Source organism: Typopeltis vanoorti, chromosome 3, assembly GCF_054136105.1.
Source record: "Typopeltis vanoorti isolate ZY-2024b chromosome 3, IOZ_Tvanoo_1.0, whole genome shotgun sequence".
NCBI lineage: Eukaryota > Metazoa > Arthropoda > Arachnida > Uropygi > Thelyphonidae > Typopeltis > Typopeltis vanoorti.
In genome coordinates, this window is record NC_143551.1 from 65,030,607 (window position 1) to 65,045,493 (window position 14,887).

Here is a 14,887-nt window from a genome sequence, read left to right on the forward strand (position 1 = left end):
TTTTTGTATTTAAGATGTAATAATTTTCTTGCTATACAGATATTAGGAGTAATCATATATGTATACAAATGTATTGGTTTTGATTAATAAATTTTTTTAATGTTCATAATGATATTATTTTTATAAATATCCACATGTAGGTGTATATGTGCTTGTGTGAGTATGAAAAAATATGTGTATATATATATAGAGAGAGAGAGAGAGACAATGTATAGGGGGTGCCTAAATTTTCTTTGCCTAGGGGGACATCAGATACTCTCAGACCGGCCCTGGTGCAGGACAGAACCTTGTAGAACCCCAGCATTACTTGAATGGTGAGAGGATAAGGCACCATCTACCACCACACATGGTGTGCATCTAGACAGAAAGCTGGCAATCCAACTACAGAAGTCTTGAGACAGAACAAACGATGGTAGCTTGCTTAGTAAGCCCTTGTGCCAGTTCCAGTCAAATGCCTTGGAGATATCAGGTGCAACCACTTGAGATTTGCCATACTTCTCCATGGCATTTGTCCAGAGATGGGTGACATATGTGAGCAGATCTGTTGATCAGCAGTGACGGAATCCATACTAGCAGTCGTTTATTAGACCTTCAAGGTAGTGTAGAGTTGGAAATTGATGATTTTTTCCATTACTTTAGACAGGACTTTAGACCTATCTCGCTCACCTTAGTGAGCAAGATAGAGCGGTAGTTGGATGGTAATGATTTGTCACCCTTCTTTGGGAATGGATTGAATATAGGCCAATTTCCAGCTTGTGAGATAGATACCAGTGGAGCAAGGTAATATATACAGGTAATGTAGAATAGGAGTCAGTTCTGGTGCGCAAACTTTCAGGACAATTGGAGGAATGCCATCATGACCAGGAGACTTCTTTGTGTCTAATTTGTACAGTATTTTTCTGATTTCTTTTGGGCAAAGGTATATAGTGGGCATTGTGTATTGGGCATCTGGAATGATTGGGGGGACATTTGGCATTGTCAGTTATGCATGTACTTGAGGCAAAGCGTGAAGCCAGGAGATTGGCTTTTTCTGTAGGTGATGATGCAATAGAGCCATCTGGGTGTAATAGAGGTGGGAATAGTGTTGGGCAGAAGTTACGACCAGTTGCTTTGGCGAGAGACCAAAAAGTTTCAGCTGTTTGGACAGGCTGCTAATTTCCTGTTTTTTTTTTTTTTTTTGCTCTTTTGAACTCTGTTTTGGAAGTATTGATTGGTTTATGCATCTATTTTGGGCTTGGATATAAGCTCTAAAGGAGGATGGAGTTCTTGAACAGCCTTGGTGCATCTTTTGGAAAACCAGCGTTTAGTTAGGAAATGGCAGGTCAGATTACTGTGGGGAATATATGTTTCCGTGTCGGTGAGGATTACTTTGGTTATAAGTTCAGTGCATATGTTTGGGTTGGAAGACCGGAAGCAATAGCCCAACCATGGGAATGAGGCATAGAAGTTGCGGAGGCTGTCCCAAGCAATAGTCCAACCATGGGAATGAGGCATAGAAGTTGCGGAGGCTGTCCCAAGCAATAGTCCAACCATGGGAATGAGGCATAGAAGTTGTGGAGGCTGTCCCACTTGGCACTGTTATAATGCCAGACTACTCTTGTATGGGAGTGGCTGTGTAAGCATTGTTGCATGGGGGGGGGGAGATGAGCACTAGATTGTGGTCAGAATTACCTATGGGGGGGGCACTACATTCATTGTGTATTTGGAAGGGTTATTAGTGAGGAAGAGATCTAGAATGTTTGGGGGAATGGTTTGGGTTATCGGATATTCTGGTTGGCATCTGAACAAGTTGTGTAAGGTACTTCATGAAAGACTGAAGACTATAGATATGAGAGTTCTTAGGAAGATTAGGAGAGTGAAGAGATGGCATCAATGGCAAAATCATATTGAAAGCAAGATTATCAGGAGGGATCTTTTTATTATCATTATTATTACATGACACCTCCAGGGAGTTTAAAGACTCATTGAGAGAGGCACCTACATCTTGATAATGTTAGCATTCAGGAATGTGTGATATACAGATATTTCCATGGACAATCTTCTAATCTGTTAAAAATGCATGCAGCAGCTATTCAACACACCAACACAGTTTATTTCCACACTCATAGAGCAAAGTTTTCTTCATTTATTCCTCCTGATGTTGGAACAGTCCTCTCTCTCTATGTATTTCCTAAAGAGTGTATAGTCTGCAGGTATTAAAAATTATCACCATCCCTAGTACTAATGTATTGTAGGCTGAAGAAAACTACATGGGTGAACATCATCAGTAAATTTGTAATGTCTCAGAGTGTAAAGGATGTTATGATAGTACAACAATCCCTCAATTAGTGCACCGAATGCGTTCTTTAAAACAGGCGCACTAATCGAATATAATAACCTGTGGGGAAAAGTATAATTCATTCCTCAAATTTCTTTTTTGAACCTTAATTTTTTTATAAAAGAATTAAGTGTGTGTCTCAGGGCCTACTTAAAGGAAAACCATGAAGCTGAAAGACAATTAAACATATTCAGAATATAAATTTTATTATTCTACTTCTTAACAAAGAATTGAGCTAACGTAGTTTGGCAGACATTTTATTTCTTTTCTTTTTTTTCATATAACCGACGGTATGGCCTTATTGCCTCTTCTACTCTTCTGCAAATTTTACTGCTTCTCTCTTCATCAGGGTCAGCCTCTAAGCATTGCTGCTTAAAAACTTTGATTGTACGAAAAATATTTTCAAATTGTTTCTGTGAAATCTCTTTTGGCTGACTATCAGTGGTTAAATTTTCTTCATATTCTTCAGGATCGTCCTGCTGTGTATCTAAATTTAGCAGGTCAGAATCACTCAATTCTTCAGAATGAGATTTAATTAACTCTTGGACGTTATCATTGTCAATCTCATCAAAACCCAGTTCACGTCCGATGTTGGCAATTTCCTCAACAACATTATCCATTTCATTTGAAAAGCTTCCAAAATCTTTTGAACAATGTGGAAGAATGTGCTTCCAAATGGCTTGTATTGCTAGCAGTAATTTCATTCCAAGATTGATGAATATTTTCAATAGCAGATTTAACATTAAATTTCTTCCGGAATTCTACTAATGTCACAGAATTCTCACCAGATGTTGCTTCTATTGCCTGCTTAAATGTTCTTCTCATGTAGTATGCCTTAAAGGTTGCAATAATCCCCTGGTCCATAGGTTGTATGAGAAAAGTTGTATTTGGCAGTAAAAATATCACTTTAATATTCTACACAATGAATCAAGAGAAGTAGGGTGCGTTGTCTAAAATAAGCAGAGCTTTAAAATCAAGATTATTTCACTTGCAAAAATTCTCAACTGTTGGACGAAAATAACTTGTGAACCAGCTTTCAAATAAAGATTTAGTAATCCATGATTTCCAAATAACTGGGAGGAAAGCTTGATTAATGACTTTGAGAGCCTCTAGGGTTTTGTGCCCTATAAATTACCATGGGTTTTAACTTTAGATCACCTTTAGCATTGCTACCTAATAGAAGGAGTCATTCTATCCTTTGCAACTTTATAATCAGACTGAGATTTCTCTGATTTGGCCAGAAAAGTCTTGGAAGGCATTCACTTCCAAAAAAGGCCGGTTTCATCGATATTAAATAGCCCCCTTCTTCCACAATTTTCTTCAAAATCTCTGGATAATTTGCGGCCGCCTCTTTATCTGCACTTGCAGCTTCGCCTGTAATTCGAACATTATGTAGGCCATTTCTCTTTTTGAATCGCTCAAACCACCCAGCACTAGCGTGGAATTCTTCTTTTGCATCATTGATAGTCCTTTCTTTCAAGGTTGCAAATAGACTTGATGCTTTTGATCTAATAAGATCAGTGCTTAGCGGGATCCGTTTTTGATTACAATCTTCGATCCATGTAGAAAGAAGTCTCTCTAATTCAATCATAATACTTTTCCAAGTGGTCTGCATGCATGATGAACTTGAAGAAGCCTTACCTTTTTCTCTGTATTCAGCAGCTTTGCTTAAAATTGCTCTTATACTTGATTCACCCATTTTGTGTTCTTGTCTTATCTTTGCTCTGGACTCGCCTTGTTCATTTTTCTTTATTATTTAAAGTTTTTCTTCCAATGAGATTACTTTTCAAATCTTTTGTACACATCCACTTTTTTGCTCACTAATTCTTTACTCATGATTAAAGCTTGGGAAAATACTTTAAAATAAAAAAAGTAAGGAAAACACACTCGTATAACATTGCAAAGGATGCACGAGATATGATCATCAAAACGCTATGTAATTATAGTATGTACCTTGATCTTCAATTTTAGTGGGAAAATTTTCTTTATACTTCCTTGCTGATTGGTCACTAACATTTGTGACACAGATGTTATTTCATTGAGTTTTGAGAGCAGAGGATACACCATTTGTTGTAATCGTCTTGCAGGCAATTTTTATGATCGATCATAAACAGCGGTATTCCCTTTCCCAAATGATGAAAGATTTCGATGTTTAAAAATATGCCACTTGGTCACTGACATTTGCTACACAGATGTCATTTCCTTCAGTTTTGAGAACAGAGGATACGCCACCGATTGTTATAATCCTCTTGCAGGCAATATTTATGACCGATCATAAACAGCGGTATTCCCTTTCCCAGATGTTGAAAGGTTTTGATGTGTGAAAATTAACGATATACAAATGTTATTAGGCGTTCTGGGTCTGAGCTTTTCGATATATTTTCGAATATTATTCTCCTCAGAATATTTCCACTATAAAATATTTAATCATAAAAAATGCTTAGAAAACTAAAATGACAAATTCCAGGAACTTCTCGCAGAACACAGTTTGGTAAATCCTGGTATACATAGTGTACATGGAAGCAGTGTAGTATGCCATTTAAAATAACATTTGTAAAATGTTATAAATCAGTAACTAAATTATTTTATTCTGGTGATTGATTTTTTAAAATAGTTAGCCGCAAAAATGTATGGGTAGAAAATTTTTAAGGTGTATATAGGTGCACTAATCGAATTTGGATATAAAAAAAAAATGACGCACTAATGGGGGGCACATTAATCAAGGGATTACTGTACTATATGAAAAGTTCATATCATTACTAACTTCTTTTCAGCAATTTTCTTCCAAATCAATATATATCTAAGGATTCCAATATTGTCAGATCTTATATTTCACTGTTTCTAAGGCACTTCTTACTCTATCAATCCACCTAGATCTTGATCTTCCTCTGGCTTTTTTTTCCTTCTTGTTTTCACAAAAAAAAACACTTGTTTTGTTAACCATTACTCTCCTATCCTAAGTGACTATATCATGTGAGATTAGCTTTCCAGGAGTGTTAGCATTCCTGAATGTTAACATTGCAAGTTCTTTCCTAATATTCTTGTTTTCAGGATGATTTCATTTCTTCACTCTCCTGGTCTTTGATCAGGTGTTTTATTTCTAATCCAATTCTTAGATCCTTAAGTTAAAATTGAATCATTATGAGATCATACCATAATTTAAAAAAAAAAACAAAAACAAAAAAAAAAAACAGTAGTATGCTTTCTCAACTATTATTATTATTCCAGATTTTCACTTCTTGTAATAAATATAGAAAAGTAATGCAGGTTAATGTTAAAACTTAACTGTTATAACATGTAAGAGTTTTAAGTTTGTTGTAACAGTACATTTTTTATGAGTTGTTTTGCAAATTAATATTGAAAACATTTTTAATCCATCATCAAATTCCAAATACCCTCAGGGTGTACAGGATATTATGATAGTACTACATGAAAAAGTTACACCATTACTAACTTCTGATGAACAATTTATAATCTATTATCGATGATAATCTGTTATCTGTCAAGTTTCCAACATTATTAGATGTCATATTTTTATCTTTTTGCAAAATACTTTGTATCCATCAAATGACAAACATATCACAGATGAAATAAATTCATTTGTCTTCTGTTCATCAGAGATTCTTTGTCAGTGTTATCAACAAAAGTTGATTATGGTTCATTTCATTCTTAATTTAAAAAAAAGAAAAATGCCATTTACTTGCATAATAGCCCAAAGTTCCTGTATCTCTTATCACCCTTTCCCAATGAAGTTTATCAGAATGAGAGACATTATCTTTTCTAATTTTGAAAATATACAATTGAAATAAATTTCTGCAGTACACTACATGATTTTGAAACACTTCTAACTAGAATGTTATTTATTATTGTAACATTCTGTTTTTAATAAGAAATGTTTGTTTTCAGGGTTATTTAAGAGAGGCCAAATGCCACTTAACTTTAGGTGATGTTACAGCTGCCCGCCGCAGTTTGCAAAGGGTACGAGAATTGGAGGCTGATAATGCATCGCTTCCAACTGAGGTAAGAGTTTTGAAATCATTTTATAGTAACAATATCTTTGTTATGAAAGTGTTTAAATGAAATTTATGGAAGCAGATTTTGCATAGCTTACATAATAAGCATTAATAAGATGGCATTCAAGTAATTTTAAAAAAGTGGTATAATAATGTACCATTTATCAGACCGATGTGGTCTGATAAATGGTAAAATTTATCCAACCACAAACGTAATCCAAACCTTTAACGTTACCTGTTAAAGGTTTGGATAAATGAAGTACAATTATGTGGTGCCTTACCATAATTCAGTCGATATACATAGGTCAGTTAATTGATCTGCTTGAATGTCAGACAAATGGTAGGTTACTGTAGTTTAAAACTTTTAAATCAGTTGCCTCATCTTCCCTTTTGTGGTATGCTCAGTGGCCTGTCATGGCCATGACAGGCCACAAACATTTCTAATTATCAGATACACACATACACACATTCTGCATTATGTGGAATATGAAAGAGAGATGATATGGCATCACCAAATTAGCAGAAGAAAAAATTTTTCAAGCTCTGAAAGTTAGAAATAAAACCATCAATCAAATAAATCAGAGAAAAATTGAGGGACTGTGAATGTGCAGTTAATGACCTAACCATATAAAAATGAAGAAAGTAGAAAGGATCTTGATATATAATTAGCATTTAAAATATGTGCATAGAGCTAATCTGAAGTAATGTGGTCCCTGAAAAACTGAATGTGGAAGGAAAGGTTAAGAAAAACTAGTGTTAAGTACTAGAATGATGTGAAGAACCTAAAGGAAGATGAAGATCTGGGTTCAATTATGCAGTTAGCAGTACCTTAGAAGACCAGAATTATCAGCAGACACATTTTGGAGACCCAATAAAAAGCATTGATTTGGAAGAAAATTCTTGATAAGAATCTTGTAATAATGTGAACTTGATTGTGCTACTACCATTGTATCCTGTACATCCTTTCAGGGTATTTATCAGAAAATGATAAACCAACCAGAAGGGCTGTTTGCAGTAAACTTCTAAAAGATGAAGAAAATTTTGCATCTCAAATCTTTCATTTCTTTCTCTCTTTTTCCTGTTCACTAATTCCTATTTGGATGATGCCTGGGCATGACTTTCATTCTTTTAATATAAGAATGTTGGTATTCTCAGATATTGTTCTAGTGGTACAAAAATCAAGGTGATTAGGGATTCACTTTGTGCTGTGGCCTTCTTTCACCATTCTGGCCATTGAAATCTAGAATATTTTCTAATGCTCATTCAGCTGTTAAGGACGTCTTGTATTGCATTTTGTTTAAACCTCCTTTTTTTCTTGTTGTCACTTAGGGTGGCCCTGCCAGGCTTGACAGCATCACACTCAACATCATAAGAACATGTAAACTTCCTCTTTCTGACAATATTGCAATCTATAGAGAGGACTCTCATAAACCTGGTTCCTGTTTGCAACAAATCTTTTGGCATCCTACTCTTTATATCATCATTTAAACACTGTGCCAAGAATACTGTAGTCTTTGAGTCATGACAAATCCAGTTCCTTCCATTTTGATTTTCATCAATTGTGATGCCTGATCTTAGTTGATATTTTAGTATTATATCTTAGTAGTATGATATTTTATTCAGTTTTATTTTGCTAACCTTATCTTCTAACATTGCTGTTATTAGGATTGATGAATTTCCACTGGCTTTTCTTCTGATATAACTTAGAAACTCAAATGATGATTGCTGACATGACCATGACTGCAATCGTTTGGCCTGTTTTGTGTTAAAACCTATACCAAAAAATTAGTCATTTTAATAGAAAAGGAGGTTCAGAAATTTTGCAGTAAAAAATTGACACTAGGCACAACATAAAGGATTTTATATGACACAGGTATTACTTTTCACTCTACCCATGTTAATATAAAAATGATTTGGTAGTTTACATTTGCTGAACTGAGTGAAAACATCATTGATTTCTTTACTACCATTAGTTTTAATTTTGCAAGGAATAAAACTTGCACTTGCTTAGTATGGTGACAAATCATTCCTGAAGGCTTCAGAAAGATGTAGTCAGCAAGTTTTCTTTAATTGTGAATTATGTGGAAATTTTTGTACGGGATTTTTCTCCTATTATTAATGAAATTCCACTCTTATTTTTGAAGTAGAACTGAAAAGTAATTATCTCTTTACACAAGCAAAGATTAGTCTTGAGGTTGCTATCTACTATTGAGATTTTAACTGTCTGATAGTAAATTTTAGCAGGTGGAAATTGTTTGCTTACACTTGGATAAAGGATTAAACTAAATTTATTATAATCTAACCAAGTGCAAAATAAACTTCCAACATCTTTCTCTAAATCCAGATTAATTCAATAATAAGGTGGTACACCTGTTGGCAACTCGTATAGGTAAATATGACCTCTCCTATTCTTCTGCCTTAGTATCTCCATGTTTGGGTCTGCCTCCCACTGACGAGACCTCAATAAAGCTCGAAACCAGTCTGGGTTTCGAGCTTTATTGAGCTTTCCCTTAATGCATAGCAATATACATGTCTGCAAGGAGATGTGCTTTGCATTATGGGAGATGCTGAGACAAGGAGTGATGAGAACTTGGTCCACCTTTGCTCGGAGTTTCCTGGTGTTGCACCACCTTACCTCAGTCCTGAAGATATTTTCAGGTGCAAACTTTGTTTGCTTACGCTTGGATAAAGGATTAAACTAAATTTATTAAAGAAAGATTAACTTCTAAGGAAAAGTAAATCTTAGCAACTAATATACTTGCAGAACGTTATGGAAAATAAAACACATTCAGGATTAATGTATAGAAATAACATTTTGGTGGTAAATAACAATTATATGCATTTGCTGGAAGTAAAGAAATATGGAGTATAACAATGTTTTATTTATTTGTTTTATTTTATTTTTATTTCATTTTATTTTTTGAAGTAGAAATATGAAGTTGGAGATGTTTTGGGAACTACAATTTTTTTTTCCCTTAATCACTCCCACTTATGAGAACTCACAAGCTTATAGCAAATCATTGCAGTGTGTGAGGAAATATTTTTAGTTCAAAAATATCTGAATTTAAGCATGTTATTTGTAAAAAAAAAAAAAAAAAAAAATAATAATAATAATAATAGTAATAAAAAATCATGTCTCTATGGTATTTGGAATGAGGCATAAACATTTTCACTCTGTTTTACAGATTTCATTAAAATAATTGAAATCTGTGAAATGTAATGAACATAGAGTATGGCACTTCAGTTTGCAACTATTTCTCTTTGAGTTATACAAAACTAATATTCAGGATGTAACCATTCTTCTTACTTTCTGTCCTGAGAGTCCTTTGAAGGTCCGTTTGAAATTTGACTTTTCTAGTCAAAATTCAATATCTGCACTCGGTCCCACTTCATTTCTCATGTAGTAGAATCCTTTTTTAATACTCTTATTATCATTATTGATATCTAAAAATTTAGGCAGGGCCAGATTTCTCTTTTTTGGAATGATGTTAATGTAGACTCTTCTCCTTTTGACACATCCAGACGTGTTTGTCATATTGTATATTCCTGGATGTGTTAAAGAATGAAGATTAGAAGTCTAAATTAAAATCATTTTGAGAAGAGAAATCTGTTCTTGCTTATATTTTTAGTTATTATTTAAAAAAGAATTTGCTCTGAGAAATAAAGTTGGACTAAGTTCAAATACTGCAAATTTGATCGGGCTAAGTAGCAAATGTACTAAAGCCACAACTTAGTATACAGGCATACCCTGGTCACATGACATGTTAGGTTCCTAAATCACTGTCATATTGCAAATTTCATTGTATAGCAATTCACTGCTTTTTTTTACTTGTAGATGCATGTAATGGTTTAATAATTTTTAAGCAGTTATTGTACATGAAGGACATAAATAATGCATTAATTACATCAGTTACGTTACACAAATAAATTTAATTTTTGCAAACATAAATGCTATTCTATTGAATAGCTTGGCATAAGGGAATACATCAACCAGTTTGGTTGTCAGTGTCCATTTTAGCAATAAGAATCTCATGTTCACAGATAACTGTGATATTAACTAGTGTTATTTCACTTTATCTCTGTTTAATGGTTTTAGCAATTGTAAGAACAGTGCTAGAAATTTAATCCTCGGGTCTGCTAGTCCCGAGGATTAAACTGAAAAAAATTATGTTACTACTATTTAGGAGTACCGACCAGGGCTTCTGACCTAATGTCCAATCCTCACCTTCTCGTGGTGCACCCTGTTGGGTATCTACTTGGATACTGAACGAACGAGGATGGGCTGGCAATTTGGGATTTAGCCGACCAAATTGTATTCTTATTGGTTAAACCAAAATAAGAAATGATGGTACAACATGACAGAATTTCATGCCGGATGGGGCGTCGCCCGGTTAAACAAGGCCCCCGTTGTTTTTGCCAGGGAACCAGGGCGAACAGCGAAAAGTCAGCTACTGGAACAAATCTGAAAATAAACCCCAACTCAACATCACCAGAGTTAAAGATCGGTACTATCAACGTAAGAAGCCTGAATGGCAAAGAAATGGAGCTAGCTGAGGAATTAGATAAGTACCAGATCGACATAATAGGGGTGACTGAAACAAAAAAGACCAAAACTGGTGAGATCTTTCTGAGCAATAAATACAAAATGTTATATTCAGGCAATGACAATCAAGGAAAAGAAGGAGTAGCCATAGTATTCAACACAAAATACGAGGCTAATCTTCTTGAATGGCAGTCAGTCTCAAGTAGAGTAATGTGGGCAAATATGAGAATGGGGAACTGGACAATGAGACTTATTTGTGCCTATGGTCCCACAGAAGGTTCTACTAAGGTAGAAGTGGAGGAGTTTTTTGAAGCTTTAGAAAAAGTAACTGACACAATGAAAAATGAAAAGTTGGTCCTTGTTGGGGATCTAAATAGCAGAGTAGGAAATGATTGTGAGACATACAAAAATATTTTGGGAAAATTTGGAGAAAAGAGCAAAGCTTATAATAATGGCAAATATCTGTTGGATTTCTGCTCAGGACATGGACTGGTTATTACTAACACCATGTTCCAACATAAAAATGTGCACAAATTCACATGGAGAGAAGAGGCTAGGAATAAGAAAAGTCTCATTGACTATGTTATTGTTGATAGTGATGTTTTCTCCCTGGTGCAGGACACCAGAGTGTACAGAGGATTTGAAATTGGAAGTGATCACTATTTAGTCTTGAGCAGGATAAAATTGAATTTAATATTGAAAAGAATGACATGTAAGAAAGTTTTAAAGCCAATAAAAGTTGAGCAGCTCTCAGATGTGAACTGTAGACTAACATACACAAAGATTATTGAAGAAAAAATGAAAGAGTTTGAGAACAGGAATCAAACCTTGGAGATTCGGTGGCAAACTCTGAAGAAAACATTGATTGATTCTGCCAGAGAGGCATGTGGTGAGGTTGTCTGTAAGGATAAAAAAATCAGAACTCCCTGGTGGACACAGGAAGTTAAAGAGGCAGTGAAGGAAAAGAAGAAAGCATACCAAACGTTCCTGTCAAATAAGTCAGCTTGTGCTCTTAGAGAATATAGAGACAAATGCAAGAATGCTAAACACTGTGTAAAACTAGCTAAACAAAAGTCATGGGAGGACTTTGGCAAGAATATAGAAAATAAATATCAAGAAGGTGGCAAAATATTCTGGAGGTTGTTGAAGAAGCTTAAGAATGGAGGAAAGAGTGCTGTAAAAGGAATTAGAGATTATAAAGGTGACATGAAAACAGGAGAAAAAGATATCCTTGAAGTATGGAGTAATTACTTTGAAAAACTGCTAAATGAAACAAGCAGTGATGACAGCACAGTGGTAAAAAACACTGTCCAGGCATGCAGTCAGGAATACATATCCATACTTGAAGCCATCAAAGGCTTGAAATGTGAAAAGGCAGCAGGAGTAGATGATATTCGACCAGAAATGCTGAAGTATGGTGGTATAAGAGTCTTACAGTGACTGCACTGCATCGTTCAGAAAGCCTGGACAGAGGGACAAATTCCCGACAATTGGAGTAGAGCTCTCATAGTACCATTATAAAAAGGGAAATAAAACTGCATGTGAGAATTACAGAGGTATTTCCCTACTGAGTGTTCCTGGCAAGATCTATGCAAGTATACTTGAGAAACGGTTGAGAAGAATTGTGGAAGAAAAGCTTGGTGAAGAACAAGCTGGATTCAGGCCAAATAGAGGCTGTCAGGATCAGATCTTTACTCTGCGACAAATAGTCGAGAAAGCATGGGAATATAACAATGATCTGTATTTAAGTTTTGTCGATTTGGAAAAGGCATATGACAAGGTGCCAAGAGAGAAGCTATTCAATACGCTGCAGTTATATGGTGTGAATGGAGCATTATATCAAGCAATACTTAGTCTTTATTTGAGTTGTAAGTCAGCAGTTAGAATTGAAGGAAGTACAGGAAGATGGTTTAATGTTAAATCTGGTGTGAGACAGGGATGTACATTATCCCCCCTCTGTTATTCATTATCTATATGGATCACATTATGAAGGAAAGTGGTATTAAACATGATATCAAAATTGGAGATGTTAATGTCCGCTCTTTGCTTTATGCGGATGATGTTATACTTCTAAATAAATCTGCTACAAGTCTGCAAGATTCTCTGACTAAATTGAATAGCTGTTGTAATAGATATGGTATGAAGGTCAGCAATAAAAAGACAAAGACAATGAAAATAGGCAAAATCATTGAAAATGTCAACTGTATTGTGAATGGAGAACCTGTGGAACAAGTAAAACATTTCAGCTATTTAGGCACGATTTTTACTGTAGATGGTAAATTAAATATAGAAATAGACAACAGAATCAGCAAAGCTGGTATGGTGGGAAGTCAATTGAATAAATTCATATGGAATAAGAGAGAAATTAGTCGGAACACTAAATTAGCTGTATACAAGACAGTGTTCAAACCAGTTTTAACTTATGGATCTGAGAGCTGGGTCAGAAGTAAAACACTTGACCAAAGACTAGAGACCACAGATATGAGAGTCCTGAGAAAGATTATAGGCGTGAACAGATGGCATCAATGGCAATATCATATTAAAAACGAGGATATTAGGAAAGAACTTGACATTGTCAGCATCCAGAAATGTGTTAGCAGAGCTAATCTCAGGTGGTATGGTCAGTTAAACAGAATGGGCGAGGAAAGATTAGCAAAACAAGTGTTCTCTGCCAGGTTGACAGCAAAACGACCCAGAGGAAGACCAAGATATAGGTGGATTGATATGGTACAAAGTGTCCTTTAGACGATAGAAATATAAGATCTGATAATGTTGGAGTCTTGACAAGTAACAGACTGATTTGGAGGAAAATTGTAGATAGGAAATTAATAATGATGTAATTTTTTTCATGTAGTACCATCATATCCTGTACACCTCTTGAGGGTACATGGCAGGAATTTGATGATGATGATGATATAAATCTGAGAATCCTTCAGCAGAATACTGTGATAGTTAAATTGCACCATGTTAGAATAGGCATCTGCAATGAACCACTCTCCAAACCAAGAAGTACGGTTACATTACCAAAAAATTTGGGAGACGGTTATTTATATGCCACTTTCAGCCAACAACTGTATACACCTTTTCAATTCAACAATTTTGAACTGTTCCCAGAATTACTTATTGTTTGTGATTTGTGACCTCTGATGGTGTTAAATCCAGTGAAACATCAGCATCATGCAAATTATCATTTATTTTGGTGTCTTGGTATGAATTAATTCATATTAATTTACAAATACTTAATATGAATAATTGCCTTCATTTCTGCATGCTTTGTTTGCTCTGTGCTTAATAACCTTTCATAAGATGAATAAGAAAAAAGAAATATGGCAATCTACTGTTTATCTGACCTGTCAATTATCCAAACTCATCATTCACATAATTGAGGAGTCAGATAACTGAAATACTATTACATGGTGCTCTACAGAGAGGTTGGTTGACATGCAGTGTTCATTGTTTTGAAGGTAAATGGTAGATTACTGTAGATTTAAATAATGAGATGTAAAGACATAATAAAATTATACAGTAACAAAATCACTTTAGGAAAAAATTCACATGCAGTGGAATCTACGAATCTACAAGAACAATTACATTGCAAGCATGTGACAGTATATGCTATCAACTGCAGGATAATAACTACAACTATTAGAATTCAAAGAAATAAGTTTAAATAATTATAGTTTTAAGAAACACATGAAAGGCGAGTGTTACTTACGAAGACTTCCCAAAATTGGGAAAGTTTAAGGCAATTGTTTTTGTCGAGGTTTGAACTGTGAATGTGAGCTTCACAACTTTCTTTATATAATCTTTCAAAAAGAAAATAAGTTTTGTATAGGGGTTCCATGCCTAGTGGATAAGGTATGGCTGGCTAAATCAGACTTATCAGGCTCTGTGTAAAATATATTCTTCATGTTCCTCTAAATGAATCTGAGCTGAACAACCTGTCTTCCCTTATAATAACAAAGGCCACACATACAGGATCTTGTAAACATCAAGATAAAAGAGAGGAGGAGA

General features: G+C 34.8%; 1 protein-coding gene across 2 annotated transcripts in view; it reads left to right on the plus strand.

Annotated features, from left to right (window-relative positions):
- Positions 1 to 14,887, plus strand: part of LOC150108218 (dnaJ homolog subfamily C member 7-like) — a 170,303-nt gene that overhangs the window by 72,005 nt on the left and 83,411 nt on the right. For both annotated transcript variants that reach the window (XM_090390657.1, XM_090390656.1), the window contains exon 4: positions 6,224 to 6,337. In XM_090390657.1, coding sequence (XP_090246783.1) covers positions 6,224 to 6,337 — 114 coding nt within the window. The remainder of the gene's footprint in view (positions 1 to 6,223; positions 6,338 to 14,887) is intronic.